The following is an 18,935-nucleotide window of genomic DNA, read 5'->3' as shown; positions in this document are numbered from 1 at the left end:
AGTTTGGTGACGTCATCAAAACCAGACAGAAGTGTTGCCGGTTCTAAAAACATCTAGAAACACCAGTACCAGAGTGAACAAGATTCCTGATAGGAATTGAAATATTTCTGAGTGAGTAGTATCAGTTTATTGGATCTGAAAAAGAACCTTTATCAATCTTATGAACTATGAACGATCCTGATGAATCTGTTTCAAGACTCATTAATGCTCTGCGTGCTAGCCATGCGCTTCAACGGAAAAAGTTGAAGTTTTGAAATATGTTCTCAAAATATCAAGAGCTATCTTAAGAACTACTGAACCAATACCAGGCTTGTTTGTACTCATTTTAATGCATTTTTCATGCTGATTCCAAATATGGTCATGAAAATTTACATTTCTAAAATTTTGGAATTTCTAAAATATTTTTGAAACATGTCGTCTGCAGTCGACACCCGCGTGAAGAGAGTTAAGGTTATTAATTATTTTAAACTGCTGTGATTTGGTGGTTCACAGCATCTTACGAATGGTAGTGAGCTTTGGCAAAAACTGCATAGCTCAATTCATAGCGAGCGTGTAGAAGAATTAAAATATCACAGATATAATTTTATAGGTGCTGCGGTTCTTGAGTTACGTTGTAAAGAGTGCTGAAACAACAACACTTTTGTAAAACGTACATAACTCATTAACAATAATAAATTAAGCAAGTTTGCAAAGTATACGATTTGTAGAATGCACTTTTGCAAAACATCAAGGTGTTAATTTTCAATAATATATTGGTCTAGATAATGAACATCGATTTTTAAGTTGCTTCGACCAACAATATCTCGTCTACCCTTAAATGAATAAGGTATGGAATTCTTGTACATAAATAAACCCAGATCAATGTTTGGTGGGGGTATTTTTTGATGGTAACATTTCTTTGTTAAAGGTGGTGACTTCCTTTGGCCTTATTGCCTTCTGGTCATTTCCTCCATGTTTCGTTTGTTTGATATTGCTTTTGTTTATTGGTATTTAAACTTTATACGTGTGTGATTTGTTGTGAATTATGGCGGAAAAGGAAATAAATTATCTTGTATATCTTATCTTATCTATATACCCGTCAAACAATAATACATTGAACACTGATTGTTGATCAACATATTGCAAATAACGAATCTCATGACTTTAGCAAATAATGAATCCCATGACCAATGACGTGAAAATGTCATCCAACCATTCCAACAAAATTTATAGATAGACCTACCGAAACAAATCGCCATCTTTGTTAGATACCGTTAAAAAAGCCACTGGTTACACCGGTTTACTCGTAGGAGATGACATTGAATTAATAAGGTAAATTAAATGCGTCGTGCCATTATTTTCAGAATTATTTGTATTTCGACAAGACAAGGCGACCTAATCTAGAAGTATGTCCGAATACTTGTCCGAACAAAGGCAGAGAATCAAATTGAGCGAAAACGTAAAGGAAGAACAGTATGTCTACAATGAACAGAGAAAACGCAAGTGGAAGGACCATCCTCCTGCATCCAAGCCACTGGACCTCAATATACCATCTGTTGTTCTAGTCGCGGCTCTAGTTAGTATTCTGCCGTATGGAACTCTGGGAAAAAATATAAACACCGAGGTACGTTCTAGCTATAACATAAGGCTTAAAAACATTGTTTTATTGGCGTAACCCGACCTACCCTAAACTTAGGCCCGACCCTAGAGTTGTTGTTTTTTTCATTTTTTGCAAACAAATTCATAAATTAATTTTTAAAAAAAAGAAGCAAAAAGATCCAAGGCCTTTATCAAACGCAATTTACAGCTTAAAAGTTGCGTCGGGAACTTTTTATCACAGAGAATGTCCTTGAATATACTAAAAAAATTGTTTCTTTTAGTCTTTGCCTGATCTTACTTTTGTTTTTATATTTTCTTTTTCTTTTTAATATTTTGTTTTTATAATATTATTGAATAAAGCAACGATACGCATGATAACTAGAATTAACATAATTACATTAGCTTGCTTAACCTTTCAGTGTATTCCAGAACCACCATATTGCTACAGTTTTTGCGAGCCTCGGGCATTGTATTATTACAATGAAGAAGGAAATGATTGTCAAGAATGTCCATCATGTCTGCCAGGATACCAACCTGATAGGGTAAGTACCGAACATGTTCTAAAGGTATATGCCTTGACATCTGTGGCAGCGGCAAAACGCCAGGAAAACGTCGGAGCACGATGGCTCAGTGGTTACGGCCTTGGACTCGTAATCCGAGAGCTTGCTCGACGTGCGTGGATTCGATTCCCCGTCCCACCACCGTGTTGCGCCCTTGGGCAAGGCGCTTTGCCTCGCTTGCCTCACCCCACCCAGGTGCAATGGGAAGCTGTTAGGGGTAGTCACGGTCGTTGTACTGATGGACCCTGCGCCAGCTGCAAACGTGGTTCCGACATATTCTAATGACGGCGGAATAAATGTAAAGCGCTTTGAGGCTGTTTACGGCATAAAGCGCTATATAAATTTCTACATTTATTTATTTTTTATTTTGACCTATTACTTATTAATCAGAGTGGTGACTACTCTCTGCATAGCTCTAGTATAGAGCCTCTGCCACTACCCACAAAACAATCTGAGGCAGCTCGGCCCTTCGCCTCGATCGGAGAAAGGCGCAGGATTGGTTGTTTTGGTAGATTCCCCATACTTAAGGTATAGGGAAATTTTACATTTTGCCACACTTATAAATTGCACAAATAACATAAATAGCTAGAAGTATATGCAATTGACAAGGGTTAAGAGCTTTAACGTACCGGCTATATATGCAATTATGACATTCATCCCGAAGTCCCTTCTAGCCGTCAGCAATTTGTGCAATTTATGCAATTATCAACTTAGAATCTTTTTTCATATCTGAGTTGCCTGTATTAGCGTTATTGAAATTAGGGGAGCCCCGAAAAGTTGAGTGTTTCAGTAGTTATAGGGCGATTTTCGGACTCGCTTTTTTTTCTTTCTAAACATCCTCGTACGTATCATTCTTCCTTGGTTTCTCGGTTTGTAACAAGGCGGTTCTCGAAAGCAATGGGCAGCGCTATTTTGGGAGTCTATAGCGGGAATAAGGCCGGGAAATAAGGGCTTATTATATAAATTATTGAATTAACAAAACATTTTTAGACTTGAGTGCTTTGTAGTTAGAGCGGTTTTCGGACAGCGCTACGTAGTTAGGACGGTTTTCGGACTTATTTTTTTGTTATAAACATCCTCGTACGTATCATTCTTCCTTAAATTTTCTCGGTTTATATGAAAGCGGTTCTTGAAAGAAATGGCGCAGCGCGAGCCTGGAAAAGTTGAGTGTAACCGTAATTAGGGTGGTTGACGGATTTTTTTTGGTTATAAACATCCTCGTACGTATCATTCTTCCTTAAATTTTCTTTCCACCAATTGCACAAATAGCACAAATAGCGCTTACGGGAAGCAACTCAGATATTGTCATCATTGCTTTTATAAATTGCATAAATTGCAACACCTGTGGCTCATTTCTACAATTTGTAAAAATTGCTTACGTACATGGCTATTTGTGCTATTTGTACAAATTGTAGTCTATTCGTGCAATTGACTGACATAAATGGCACAAATTGCAACACCTGTGGCTATTTATGCAATTTGTAAAAATTGCTTACATACGTGGCTATTTGTGCTATTTGTACAAATTGCACACTTTCTTGCAACTGTAGGCTATTCGTGCAATTTACTGACATAACTCACACAAATTGCAACACCTGTGGCTATTTATACAATTTGTCCGACATATAGATTGCATCAATTGCAACTATCTGTGGCTATTTATTCAATTTGTAAACATTGCTTAAGCAACTGACTATTTGTGCTACTATTTATACAAATTGCACACTTTTGTGCAATTGAAGGCTATTTGTGCAATGACCAATCCTGCACCTTTATGCTCGATCGGCGCTACGCGCCTCTGCTCGTACTCATCACAATTCGAGGGCTTCAGTTCGGCCTCGATGTCGGCGCTACGTGTCTCGGCATCCGAGGAACTGATCAAGTATTTGTGGCTTTTCAGTCACCCCCCATAGAGATATTCCTGAAGTTTGATCCAATTGTATGGTAGTTTCATGGACATGATGAAAATGAAATATACGTATAAATGTTATCATGTTCATGTCATTTGATTTTCATGCATCACACTGATTAATGCGTGGTTTGTAACCTCTTGATTCTTATATTATTGTGCCAATACCGCCTTTTCAATGACCCAATCCCTCAAATTAAGCATAATATTGTACAAATCTACACGCTGGCGAAATATTACGTAATAATCGGATTAACTACAATAGCAATAGGTGAAAACAATTTTTGAATATACCGCGCTGCACTGATACGTTCACGCGGTACCTCTGTATTGAACCATATCATGCTGATCACTTGCACCTGTAAGATTAGTATCTTTGAAAAGACCAGTATTGTATTCAACCTATGATTGCAGACAGGTGATGAGTGTCACCTGCTTGTAGTGCAGCGCGATATGTTCAAAATTGTTTTTACCTATTGTTATGGTAATTAATCCGATTAATTACGTAACTTCGCCAGCGTATTATGACTGGTAATTGTGCATCTTTTCGTCTTTTTTTATTAGGTATGTGGTGAGGACGGACAAGGAATTGGAACTACATGTATCCCATGTCCTAGAGGAAAGTTTTCTTCTGCAAACGACCAGATTATGTGCAAGGATTGTCGTCAGTGTTTTAACACTATTAACGATAATGAATGCCTTCCCGAAAAGGACAGAAAATGTGGTCCTTGTGCTACTGGGTTAGTATTATAAAAATATCCTAGTATACTTATTTATATAGTTTAATGGCATATTTATAACATTAAGCTATAAAGTGGGTCTTTTGTTCCACTGTAGGATTGTTCGTAAAAATTATTTTATTTTTGATAGGCAAATCCAGAGAATAAAACTTTCATATTTTTTTACTCAAATCACATGTCCCTGTTATAGCTTTCCAAATGAAAATACGTGTTTCTTTTAATCTAAATGTTTTCGCCTGAAGGTATGGGTTCATCGAAAACTTTGAAGATTATTGCTTTGAGTGCCAACAATATTACGAAATCAACGACCAAGAAACGTGTAAGGGAAATAATCAAGAAATAATGAAAGGTAAAACCCTGCTCCTTCTAATTTATTTATTATGTTTTTATAAGGTATTCGATCTAAAAAAAATCATAACCTAACTCATATACGCGATACATGCGATACAATCATTTCTATTTATTTGTCAAAACGCAGATGCCGAAAGCGGTTACTAATTACAGGTTAATAACTGCGCATCGGTTATTTGGAGGGCATTGTGAAAAATCTATACATTTTTGCCTTTGGAGCCGAGGAATATCCCGAAGGGCGCAGCCCCGAGGGATATTCCGAAGTACAAAGCAAAATGTTTAGATTTTGCACAATGCCCGACATACCGATGCTATTTGATCACTTACCGCGGAGCGCTTTCACACTACCAACTGCGTCCTCAGCCAGATGTTATGTATGTTGGTTTCGGTTTAAGGGATATGGAATGAGCGTTTTGAGCGTTTCGACAGTATTTTTTATGGGATATGAGAGCACCTCAGACGTATCGAATTCCATTCTGAATACGAAGCATGTCTTTCTGATATCAAATAATTTTTATTTTTGAAAATCACAATATAATACAAATTTTTCACATTTTTGATATATAACAGTCCTCGAAGTAAATTTTATAAATCTAATGATGTATTCTTAAAGTGTATGTAGCTGGGAGGAAAGGCCGACGATCAATTGAAAATTTTGACTTTTCATATTGAAGATATGGATTTTTTCCCCAAAAAGACCTAATTGTTGTTGGTGTTTTGGGGAAAAAAATCCATATCTTCAATACGAAAGGTCACAATTGTCAATTGTTCGTCGGCTTTTCATCCCACCTACATACTCGTTAAGTATAAATCATCAGATTTATAAAGTTTACTTCGAGTACTGTTAAATATCAAAAATATCAATTTTTAATGATTTGCCATAAAATGTGTATTACATTGCGAATTTCAAAAATCAAAATTATTTGATATCAGAAGGACATTCTTCGTATTCAGAATGCAATTCGATATGTCTGATGTGCTCTAATGTCCCACAATAAATACTGTCCAAACGTTCATACCCCTTCCCTTAAGCTAAAAACAAAATAAAACCTTATACAATTCGTTTCAATTAGCGTGTTGTACTGCTGATACATGTGATATGAGTTAAAGCACAATGAATGACTATGAATGATGCGTGGCTTAAAGTCAGTTGTGTCTGCTCCAGAGATCCAGAAATACAGCTGCTGAAAAGTAGACCTATAACACACGAAAATGATAACATGTTAGATGTATATTTCTTGCTCAGCACTATAATAATTTATACTGGCAAATTATTATCCGGCAATCTATATCATTGCAGTACCAACTGACATGCCTGAAAGTACCGTTAACATCGACCAAACGTTGGTAAGCACATAATTATTTAATTCCACAATATTGCATCTCTTCAATGCAAATTATCCAAATTGTCCAAATAATACCACTGACAATATGTAAAAAAGAACTAAGCTATTTTTAATGCATAACTCTAATTACGTACAATCCATTTTTAAACCAATGTACAGTGTACTCGTCAACCTCCAAGGTGCAATAATTGTGAAGGCAGGTATCGTCAGGAAGAAGAGGGAGTTTGTAAAGAATGCCTTTCCTGTCCACCTGGATTACAACCTGAGATGGTAAGTTCGTATCTGGAGTAATGTACACAAATTGCCTACTTCCAGCGTATCAAATAGCCAACTCGGAAGCTATGTGAAACCGGGGCTATGATTTTTGTAAACTTAACACACACAAAATAACATTTCTTGCAATTATTGAAATAATGTTCTCTGTACTAAGCATTAAATAAACATATGAGTCATTTAAAATAGTTGTATATACAGATATATGGACTAACTTGCATTTTGTTACTACTTAATCCATGTACACCAAATCCGCGTAACCAAACCACTATAGTAAGTTGGCGAGATACTCTCAATGTTGCGCCTTCCAAACCTGTTAATTAATCCGCAACTACAGTCTGCAAAACAATTAAGGTACCAGTTATTTTTTACCCCGTATTAGGCAGATATGTCATAATTAGAACCAGAAGTCAACAGCTGCATCTTTTAGCTCGGATTTAAGACCTCATTCGTTAAAATCGGTCAAGAAATAAGCCACACTGATCCAAAACCCAAAGAAGATGCAAATTTTTAAAAGTTGCAGTTTTGCTCCATTGCATGCCCTACTGATTTGTACACAAAGCGTTCTCGAACAAGAGAACCAGCACCGTGCTTCCATTGATTTACATTAAAACTAGCGCCGTGCTTTCCATTGATTAGAACATGAAAGTGCAACTTTTGATTTCATTAATTCCTTGGGTTTTAGATCACCTATTCTTTAATTATCAACCAATTTCATCAAGCGAGGTCTTAAATCAGAGCTAACGGGAACAGTTACTGGCTGCTGGTTTTAATTTTGACATATTTTTTATTTCTTTAGGATATACAGGGGTGAACATAACCGGTACCTTAATTCTTTTGATGTATTGTTATTTATACACGATAACTTGATCCTGTATCAATAGTAAGTAGAGAGCAAATATCAGTTTTCGGTCACGTAGGTACATGGACCCTTTTTATCTTTTCTATTTTCGTTTTTGTTTTCGTTTTTTGATTCTCATTGGTATTTTGAATTGTTAGCCTGCTATGTGTGCAACTCTTTTATTCTAGTCTTTTGTCGCTCAAGAAGTGTATATTCGTTTTCGGTTTCGTGGGTCATCTAGACAAAAGAAGTGTCTTCATTTTACGATCTTAAATTCGCGAAACTTTTGTACGACATTGGAGTTATTCTTGCATGGAGCGAGAGCATGCTCTCGTTACGTGGTTGTAGGTTTTATGAACTCTTTAGCTCCAATTTAAGACCTCATTTGTTGAAATTGGTTTAGAATTAAAGAAACGGTGATCTAAAACCTAAGGAAGAAGCAAAATCAAAAGTTGCACTTTCGTGTTCCATTCAATGAAAGCACGACGCTAGTTTTAACGTGCTAATCAATGGAAACACGGCGCTATTTTTCTTGTTCGAAAACGCTTTGTGTACAAATCAATAAGGCATGCAATGGACCAAACTGCAACTTTTAAATTTGCATCTACCTTGGGCTTTTCGATCGCCCTGTCTTTATTTTTTGAACGATTTCAACGAATGAGGTCTTAAATGCGAGCTAAAAGATGCAAATAAAAAGATGGTTCCAACTGTGCATATCTGTCTTTACTTAAGATATACAGGAGGGCTAGGGGTGAACATAACTGGTACCTTAATTCTTTTGCTTACTGTATTGATTCAGTTACCAACATTTCTCAATGTCAGTGCTGAAAATTGTAACGTTATACATGTTATAGTAGCATTTTCCCAATTTGTTGCACATTGGCCGAAATGTCATAAACGATACTTTGAAGTTTCATCAGTAATTTCTAGGTCCGAATTAACCATGTTCACGTTTATTTCATAGAATAATTGTCGTCAGGATAACATGAATTGCATATCGTGTTTCGAAGGGACATTTTCATCAGAATATGACGAAAGCTTGTGCTCGGCATGTACGCAGTGTACCAACACCGTAAATGACATTCCCTGTAACGCCACACATGACACTCTTTGTGGTCCCTGTGATCAAGGGTAGGATAATGATCATATTTTTTCTGCTTTGATTATTATGTTTGTAAAATGAAAATAGTGACTTTTTGAAACTAGCTCTGGTTAATAGCCCTGGTTCCCTACTGGTCAGTTGGAACAGTTTTTCATAGTTTTAAGCTTTTTTATTCATTTTCATAAGACGTTGTAAAGTAGGATTCAACAGCCTATTTAATAAGATATCATGGACATAATTTGTCAAGTTTGTTGTAGTTGATTGTGTTTGCTGCTAACTTTACAGATATGGACTGGATCTAGACAACGATGAATTCGACACGAGTGGTACGTGCTTTCTTTGTACAAATCTTGATGAGGCTGCTAATTTACAAGAATCATGCCACCTCACCCCCAGATCTAGTAATGCTGTTGATGGTAAGTGATAGTGAGAAATGCAAATATATCAACATATACAACATTTAAAGTTGTGATAGACTATTTCTTTATTATCATTTTTAATATGAGAAGATATCAATAAACAAGGTCAAAGTCAAAACAATATTCTGATATTGAGCAATGTCAAAAAAATAGTCACGCCACCTTGTATTAATTGATAATTATGACATCTGACATCATATTATTGACATTACCATGATTACATTACGATTACATGGCCAGTTACATCGTTTTACAATGTATCACATCCTTTTATAACCATGATAACTAATTGTAATGTATTTACACAGTCACAGTCATTTGATATTTTAACATATGTTTTTATTTGTTTGTTTGTTTATTTGTCTCTTTTGTATGAAGAAGATACAGAACTCCGTGAGCCAACGGCATTGCCAACCTTAGATACAACACACCACCATACTCAGTGGGATGAAATATCAACTGCTTATCAATATATTGCAGGTGAGTATTTTGAAAATATCTTGCTCGTGTTTTTTTTATTAATGTCAATCTTTATGTAATGTTCCTTTATCTGATCTTTTAGGCATATATATCACGCACTGCACGATTCACGCCGTTGATTCAAGAAATTGTGTCGTGTAAATATGTCGAAATTTTGAACTTTAAACGGGCAGATAATTACTGATAGAGAACCCATATGTATTGATAGTAATAATAAATTTAAGGCGTTTTTATATATTTTTTTGTTATGGTTTATACTAAAAATATGTTTTGAACTATTGTGTGTCCTATACAGGGTGTCCCAGAAAAAATTAGCGGGTGAATAAAATTGAACGTAAGTCGAGAAATAGACATTAGAATCAAATAATTAAAATGTAGCACATAGCTTATTTTGTTGTGCATCACATAGGAAAGTTTTATTTGTTTCGGTTGACTGGTTGCGAAGAAATGAACGATTACATAATGCGCGCATCAATTCAGTTCATTCCAAGTTTGATCAACAGGCGGTTTTGTCATACTCGCTCACCGCTTCCTAAACTTTGTGTATCTCATTAAATTTAGTCCACATTATATAGTTTCTAATCGGACGGTGTTATACATTCATGCTTTCACTGAAGATGAATAACTGTTTGTCCGAGAAAACTCTGATTTCTGCAATTGGAAGCTTTCCAATTCCAATTCGTAATGTTATATCTTAACTTTCCAAAGAATATTTGAGCCAAGAACAATGATCAAGTGCTTGCAGCTTTACGTGTGATTTTTTTTATACCAAGCAACATTAATGTTGAAGATTTTAAAGATTTAAACTTTGAATTACAATTTCTTGGAAATATTCCAAAAACATGTGTGAGGAATTTTTTAAACCAACTGCAATGCTTTATGAAATAATTCTTTATGCAACATTTATATCAACATCAACGAAAAAATATATTTACAAGTACCGAGCATCATCTTACATGCAAGCTTTCATTTTCAATATCGTGCAGGTTTTCAAATTAAAACAAACCCTAATTAATTGTTTTGCAAAAAGCAGATTGTTTAAAAGGAACGAAAAGTATTTTACAGAACAAAATATGAAGCCCCATTGACAGTTAACTATTAGTATGCACTGTTTTAAATAATCTTTCTTTCAAACTTGGAATGAAGTGAATTGACTAATGCGTTATGTAATCGCTCATTTCTTCGCGATCAGTCAACCGATTCCAGTAAAATTAGCGTATAAGATGCAGAATAAGATGGGCTACACGCTGGTGTTTCGATTTTTGGATTTTATTAGAGACCTTGCGAAATGAAGTTACTTTAACTTTAACTTTAACGTCTAGAGGATTATAGAGGATTGTGTATTCAAAACCAAGGTGGTTTTGAATACATAATCCTCTATAATCCTCTAGACGTTAAAGTTAAAGTTAAAGTAACTTCATTTCGCAAGGTCTCTAATATCTATTTTTCGACTTACGTCCAAATTTATTCGCCCGGTAATTTTTTCTGGGACACCCTGTATAGTAGAATACGCGGTTTGTGATCCGTTCTTCTTCCAGGGGTTTCAACAACGTGGGGTCGCGAGACAGTCCACGGGCTTTCAACTCTATATAATTATGATGTGATCAAGCAAAATCAGTCCATGAGTCGGAAGTCTAACATATTGATTTTCAGATATAGCCAAACAAAGACAATAATTTCTCCTGTTGAATATTGTTTTGGAAACACTTCAACTGTTCATATCTTTGGAACAAAATTTTCAATTTCAATGGGATTTTCTGATGTAAATAAAAAACTGAAAATTGAATATGCCCGACGGTGGCGCAGATTTCTTTTTGACATGGGGGGGGGGTGTGTTGATGGGTTTGAAAAAATTTCTTGAAGTATAGTGAATGCAGCACCTTTTGGTGACAGAATAAGTCTTTGATACAAATGCTTGGAAATTTTTGCCATATTGAAGCTAAATTGATGAAATATGGTGCAAAACTGGAATAAATTCGCGCGAAGGGCGAAAAAATTGGCACTTATGGGGCTAAAATTGCCAAATGTGATGTTAATATGGGCAGAAACCCACAAACTGGCGTCAACATTGGGGGATGATTGTATGGACCACCCCCAGCAAAATATTGAGGGGGATTTATCATCATTCCCACGGGATCCACGCCTGACTATGCCCGACTTCAGACTAATTTTGCTTGATCACACCACATAATGATGGAACCAACGCCATGGTCAGACCACTCACTATACCCAATGTCAAAATGGTGACATGTCTTATCTATTAATAGTTCGTGGCGCCGGATATGATGATGACCGCTTCAACTAAATATTTAGTGCCTCATATCATCTGTTTTCCAATATTTATGTTCTTCTTAAATCATACCAGGTAAACATGAACAAACCAAAGATAACTATCCAAAACAACACAGTGGACAGGATGAACACGAACTTCCTAAAAACCAGAAGAAGTATTCTCAAGGTATATGAATGTTCTGTTTGAGTTTAATACTTTTGAAGACTAAACAATGACTATAAGTACATATGAAAAGGTTTGACTACAAAAACGATTCTGTTATAAATGCATCAACGCATAGTTTCCACCTCGATACAACCGAGTACACAGATATTTCCAGCACAGCGAGTCTAGTCTCCACGCAGTCTGTGTTATATTACATGGTTTAGTGCATAGCATCAAAGAGCTGTGTGAGATCTAGTGGAAAATAGAATTCTGTGATTGGTTTTTGTCAAAACCTCAAGTGTTCCCTTCATCCAATCAGAATTTTTCGAAGTTTCAGAACATAGTGCTTGAATATACCTTTTTAAATTTTATCTTGGTTTAAACATTAGGCATGAAATAGTGTCTTTCAGTGTAAGATTTTTGATTTTTACAGGCCTCAACTTAGCCCGTGAGCTTTTTTCGGATTTTTTTTTTTTTGCGTTTCAAACTAATATAGTTTGCTAACGAAAGATATTTCCGCATCTGTAAGGCACATCGTGTGGGTCTATAGTTTTTTCAGAATATCCGATTTGATTTAACCTTTTTTCACTTGCGACTATATAATATAACTAGCAGAAATAATCGATATTTCTATTGTGGCTAATACAAAATCATCCATCCGATCCTGTATCCATGAACCAAGAACAGCCGCAGTTGAAAGGTACATTGGTGGTGATATGGGATGCAAGGTCATTTTTGTTCGGATCAACAACAACTCATTCCCTACGATCAAGTCAAATTTTTGTCATAATCGCTGTTCACGCTAGGATGGCGGAGTGGCTCTTCACGAGTTATACAGGGACGGTTTGTAGTAATCTCGTAATCGTTAGTATGCGAATGTAACGACCATGTATTCGTGATAAAAGTCACACCCAGTAAACTCAACATCAACAAAAACTTAATTTGCAATATCTACATGCCATGATAATCCATTGCTATTGTTTTTTTTCTCTCAACAGATAATGTAGTTATCGGCTCATACATTTTACTCTTCACATTCGTCTTCACGATTCTATTTGTATTTACTCTATACAAAGTTTGCCAGTTAAGATCAGGTTTGTATCATCATAATTATACTGCGCCAATAAAGTATCCTTACACTTGGAAAAATAATCACAATTTCCAAACTGAACAATATTGGGGTAAATTTGTTTTTTTAATAGATGCACTATCTAACCCAGCACATTATGACACCACATTGAATCCAATTTGACTTCAAGAAGCAAAGTTACAAGCATTTGATTAGACGAAGGTCCATTTTTTAAAGTGACAAACTGGCCTATTCAAAACTCCACAGACAAGACATCTGGTTTGAGAGTGGTGAATGGCTAATTTATGCGTTTGGCTTTAATTTAAACAAAAGGAACAAAAGAAAGCTGAAACAAAAGAACTGACAAATAAAATGAAAGTTATGAAAAGTAAAACTGAAATAAAAACTGCTTTAAATAACGCTTCATTGAAGAAACTGTGTTGTCTCTTTGTTTCGCTTGTTGCAATATTTTTGCGCCTTGTATAGGCCAGTTTGTCACTTTTAAAACTGGTCCTTCGTCTATTCAATTGCTTGTAACTTTACTTCTTGAGGTCACATTGGAATCAATGTGGTGTCATAATGTGCAGGGTTAGATAGTGCATCTATCAAATTTACCCCAATATTGTTCAGTTATGAAATTGTGATTATTTTTCCCAAGTGTAAGGATACTTTGGCGCAGTATAGTACAAAAAATAGGATTTGTTTTTCATTAAGCCTAATAGCTTATTTTGCATCATTATTTTGGGACTCTCTCACAAGTGACATGATTGAAGGGGTCTTTCGTAACTATTTTAGATCTGAATTTGTCTAAAAGGTGAATAGGCCTGTAAGGAGAAAGTAAATTATCACAGATAGAAAATCAAAATCTTACCATTTTGAAAATCGTCGCGATGTTAAGTGTTAACATAGTGGGACCATAAGGAACTCAAACGCAACGAGAAACATGCCAAGTTTGGGTCACCAACCATACCAACCATGCTTACAACAAAACCAGCTTGCTTCATGACACCAGAATACTGAATTCTAAAAAAATGTCATATAAAGTTGACTTTTTACATGTACATGGCATTTATTTGACAATAAAATATTTTAAAGATATCTGATTTTCACGCATTTGAATACAATGGTATCCTCTGTGTATATCTCATGTACCTCATGTCCCTCATTTAATTAAATGAATAGAGCTTTGGAAGTTAGGACACCGTCCATATTATGGAGTCGTAGAGTTTGACAAACCGGTCAGGAGGAAAACGTAAGCCCGGCAATTCAGGATCATACAGGTGCCTGTTGACATGGTGTAAGTGGTTCAGATTTCGCCCTCTCAGACACTGCGATCCACTTCAACTGCCTCCAGAATTACGAACCTCTGATTTGATACGCTATAATGTATCACTAATGCATGATGTAAATCGGTTATAAAACTTCTGTTTATTCTATAGATGTCACAAACGTAGATGCGTCGCAGGAATCCAACCCTTCTTCAACAACAAACTCTGCTGAAAACCTGCCTTGTGAAACAGAAAGACTGTTAGAAACTCTAGAAGAAAACTGCGAGACATCATTAACTGTACACCACTCAGAAAGTGCAACAGATAAGTTATGCAGTGAAAATTCTACGGCTTCAAATATTCCATCTACTAATGAAGTGTCTAATGAAGCTTCATCATCGGAAGCAATTCCAATGAATCTGTTAAACAGCCACAAATCTCGTAAACGAGACAAAAATGCTATAATTGAACAGGGAGACGAAGTATCGTTTCTGCGAACTGATGGTGGGTCATTTGGGGGGTTTAATCCCAACTTAGAACCCATAAACATTTCACCACAAAGTACATATCAACGACCAGGATATGGGCAAAACCCATCTGGCGTTGATAATCCTCCATCTTTTAACATTCCAATCAACCCTGATTTGCAAACATCTCCGATTGAGTACCTTGCACAAGGTAACGATAATATCAGTCAAAATGAGCCACCCAGTTGCATGACTGGTCCAGGCCCAATTCAAAACGCATCAGGGAAAGAGTTTCCTACCGAACCTTTTTCCACTCTCAATAATGTCAATACTGATCATACCAAGAAACCCAGAACATTTGCTTCCGATCACGTTGATATACCACCAGGAGAGCCTGCACATTCAAGAGTAGTTTCTTCATATGCACTTAACAGGAAACCCTTTCAGCCACTTCATCAATCAGCCACCTGCGAAAACGCTTTTGGGCATTCCTTGAAAAGTAACATGAATACATTCCATGATCAAAAGCAACACCCATCTCACTTTGGTAATCAACCAATATCATCCCATAACATTCCAGTACCTTCAGATGGGTATATTTCGCCAGATAATGATAGCAGGGACAGTCGTGTACACCACAATGATGATATATCATATTACCCGACTGGTCCAGGTGCAATTCAAAACGTATCTTCTTTTCCGATCAATCAATCCAACGATGACTATACACCACCTCGCCCTGGCAATCCACCATCTCATAGTGGTTTAAGCAACCCAGTACTGGATATTGGGCTTCATCCACGTGTTACACAAGGCTACGAGAATAGTGATAACACTTACCACAATAAGCTTTCCAGTTGCCCAACTGGTCCAGGTCCAATTCAAAGTTCACCAGCCTGCTCTGCCCCGTCTGATAAAGGCTACTCACATCCTAATATCGAAATGGACAGTCATATGAATACCTCTAAACCTCGCTCTCCAAAACATTCAGATCCACCACCTCCTTACAACCATGACAACAGCACACTCCTCCCTCAATCTAAGAAAACATATCCTCAATCACAATCTATGCATTCCTCATCAAAACACCCCTCTTCATCGTTGAAAGATGCACACACCAACAATGGCGAAAATGCATCATGCTTTGTGTCACAAGCTATCAAAACTGCAGAAGACGGCGAAAAGTCAATCAAATGTCGCCAAAAAAGAAAGAAACTGTCATCAAACATTACCTCCTCCAAGTTCTCCAGTACTGATTCGGGACATCCAGAACAAGATGACCATGATAATGCTCGAGCAATTCCTGGATCAGTATCGGAAGATAGGGTGGGAGGAACCATATTCAACAATTGCAACATCAATATCCATAAAGCAACTGGTGTTCAGCTTGGGAATAACATGTATGAAACGGACGTTTAGAACAAATCCATTGCCCAACATTTTTCAGATCAGTTTTCATATTGTCTCTACCCGAGTTTCTTTATGATCAGTAAAGAAGATGCATACTTTACTTATGTTAATATACACAAGGTGTATAAAAATGATTGTCTCCACCTTGTTTTGTTGTGTATTAATTATCGATTGATCATTATGTAATCATTGTTGTAATTAAATATTTAATAAATTTCATTATGTATGTAATTATTATCTTTTGTTTATGTTCTTACACTATGTAATGGGCCCCTTATAGATTACCACAACTTAACGACAAAGATTAGTTTCATACCCATTCAGACAGCTCATTCATCTGCCAACTGCACAAATGCTTTCGGTCATTCCGCTGAAAGTAACATTCCATGATCGAATGCAACATCCATCTGGCTATGATAATCCTCTATCTCATAACATTCTCATCAACTTTGATGTACACACATCTCCAACTGAGCATCTTGCAGAAGATAACTAGAATAGTGGTCATAATGTGCTATTTAGTTGCATGACTGGCTCAATCCCAATTTAAAGCGCATCGGGAAATCAGTTAAGTTGTTTCTTAACAATCCTGAATCTACTCTAAATAATGACATTACTGATCATGCCAAGAAACCCGGAACAATTGCTTCAGATGGCGCTGATATTCCACAACAGATTGCACATTCAGGAGTAGCCACCTGCCAAAATACTTTTGAGCATTCCCAGGGAAGTAAAATGAACACGTTCACGCTCAAGCTCTCTCCAGACCATTCATATCCACCACCTTACAACAGCACACTCCTCCCTCAACATACTCAAGTAGTGTCATCTACTCTTCCTCGAGGGGACGCCCAAAGCGGGAAGGGTGTAATTTTAGCGGTACCCTCCCATGTAGTCAGAGTTTCAAATCAAAGAAAACATATCCTCAATGATATTATGCATTCGTCACCAAAACAATAACAAGATTATTTGCAGTAAGTTATCAAAAAACGTTGTTGAATGTTATGAAAACGTTTGATACCATTTATATACCCTTTATATAACCCGACATTTAAACGTTATCTGGCAACCTTTTCTAACCTTTTGCGAATGATGTCAAATATGTTTTGTGTTTGCTGGGAACCCCTAAAATAATGACCATTGTTCAAAAACGGGTGATTGTATTACAAATCTGTAAAATGCGTTGGAAGCAGAATTTATTTTTGCACATTTTGACACATTTTTAGCAATTGACTAAATACAGGGTGTATCAAAATGATTGGTACCCATCCATTTTGATGTTTATTGAAAAGCCTGTCTCTTCCAAATACAACATTGGATATACTCTTGAAATGTCCAGAATGTATAGTTTATGACTTGTTTTACGATTACACTACAGACTATAGGTTTTCCTGGCCAATTTCGCAACTTGTGCGTTCGATTTCATAAAAGTGTCATTCGTTTTCGCGCAAGATTGCATGATCGCAACGAATCCCGATTTCTTTTTCGCATTATGAGCAATCGATTTCATTTTAGTTCAATCAAATTAATGTATGATCAGAACAATTCATTATTGTGAATTCAATTTCGTTCTCGAATGTTTCAATTTCACCATTAGACGTCTAATTTAAAGAAATAGGCAATCAATTTCGCCAAAGATGCACGAGAGACTACGAAACGTTGTTAATCCTACTTTCAATTTCATGCATTGACAATCTAATTAGCGAAAAGGAATTTAATTTGAAATTATGTGCATTTTCAAATATAGGCCTACTGACATAGGCCTATACGTCTACGTTGTAGCAGAAATAAAGTGAGTAGTCCTATGTAACACAGAATAAACACACAAATGTTTTAATGGGTATATATAATGCTTGTAATGAGAAGTATACTTTAGGTACAGTGTTCATTTATAAACACATTAATTCTTGCAAATACGAATACGAATGTAATTAACATGCTAATATTGTTTTAAACACACGAACGTATTAAAATAATGTTTAAAACGTCGCTTAACACGTTCAGGTGTTAGCAATATTAACACTTTAACATGTTAATCTTCACGTTTCCAGCACTTTTCCAGGATTTCTTGTGTTTATAATTGAACACTCACTATTCATAAGGAAGAGTTTCATTATATTTTTATATGATTAACTACACTGAGCTTGATTGAACTATGGGACATACATCACTTTATGGTTTCTGAACTAAACCGGGGAAAAAGCTTTCAAATATATAATAAGTTATAATTCATTTCATTTTGACTAGGCCTATTCATAAGGCAATTTTTAACATTACTTAAAATATGTTTTCCCTTCACATTTAATATAGCAACGCGCTTGTTTGAACAATGTTGACGATACATGTATCTAATGCTTTTAAAATATAAACACGATAAATAGCATTTTTTATATTTGAACCATTGTAAAATATTTAAGAACTTCTGGATTTCATTCTGCACTTTGCGAATTCGTTTGAACATTTTTCCATTTTGTTTTCGCATATATGAATTTGTATTTCTAAAGAGGCTCTGAATTCAAGGCCACGTGAATTTGGCTGCACAATTTGCGAAATTTGCTGCACAATGTGTGAAATTGGGTGCACTATTTAGAATTTTGAATGCGTATTAAATGAAATAGTGTGCACATTCGCTAAATTGAAATCGAGAATGTAAGCGTTCATTCAATTTCGCGCGAAAAGGAATGA

General features: G+C 36.0%; 2 protein-coding genes and 1 long non-coding RNA gene across 3 annotated transcripts; all 3 read left to right on the top strand.

Moving 5' to 3' along the window:
• The first annotated feature begins 2,050 nt into the window (after positions 1-2,050).
• Positions 2,051-5,130, top strand: LOC140159440 (uncharacterized). Its single transcript, XM_072182917.1, has 3 exons — positions 2,051-2,120; positions 4,612-4,787; positions 5,030-5,130. Exons 1-3 carry the CDS (start codon positions 2,059-2,061, stop codon positions 5,128-5,130), a joined length of 339 nt encoding a protein of 112 aa, XP_072039018.1. The 5' UTR covers positions 2,051-2,058.
• Positions 5,131-8,593: 3,463 nt separating this feature from the next.
• On the top strand, positions 8,594-9,599 carry LOC140158230 (uncharacterized). Its single transcript, XR_011859734.1, has 3 exons — positions 8,594-8,729; positions 8,986-9,116; positions 9,498-9,599. It is a non-coding gene; the product is annotated as an uncharacterized lncRNA (long non-coding RNA).
• An 842-nt stretch (positions 9,600-10,441) lies between these two features.
• On the top strand, positions 10,442-16,303 carry LOC140159439 (uncharacterized). The gene is made up of 4 exons (XM_072182916.1): positions 10,442-10,445; positions 11,965-12,057; positions 13,035-13,130; positions 14,545-16,303. Exons 1-4 carry the CDS (start codon positions 10,442-10,444, stop codon positions 16,257-16,259), a joined length of 1,908 nt encoding a protein of 635 aa, XP_072039017.1. The 3' UTR covers positions 16,260-16,303.
• The last annotated feature ends 2,632 nt before the right edge of the window (positions 16,304-18,935 follow it).

This window comes from Amphiura filiformis, chromosome 8 (assembly GCF_039555335.1).
Source record: "Amphiura filiformis chromosome 8, Afil_fr2py, whole genome shotgun sequence".
Lineage (NCBI taxonomy): Eukaryota > Metazoa > Echinodermata > Ophiuroidea > Amphilepidida > Amphiuridae > Amphiura > Amphiura filiformis.
Note: the sequence above shows the minus strand (reverse complement) of the source record. Positions and strands in the feature narration are given on the sequence as shown.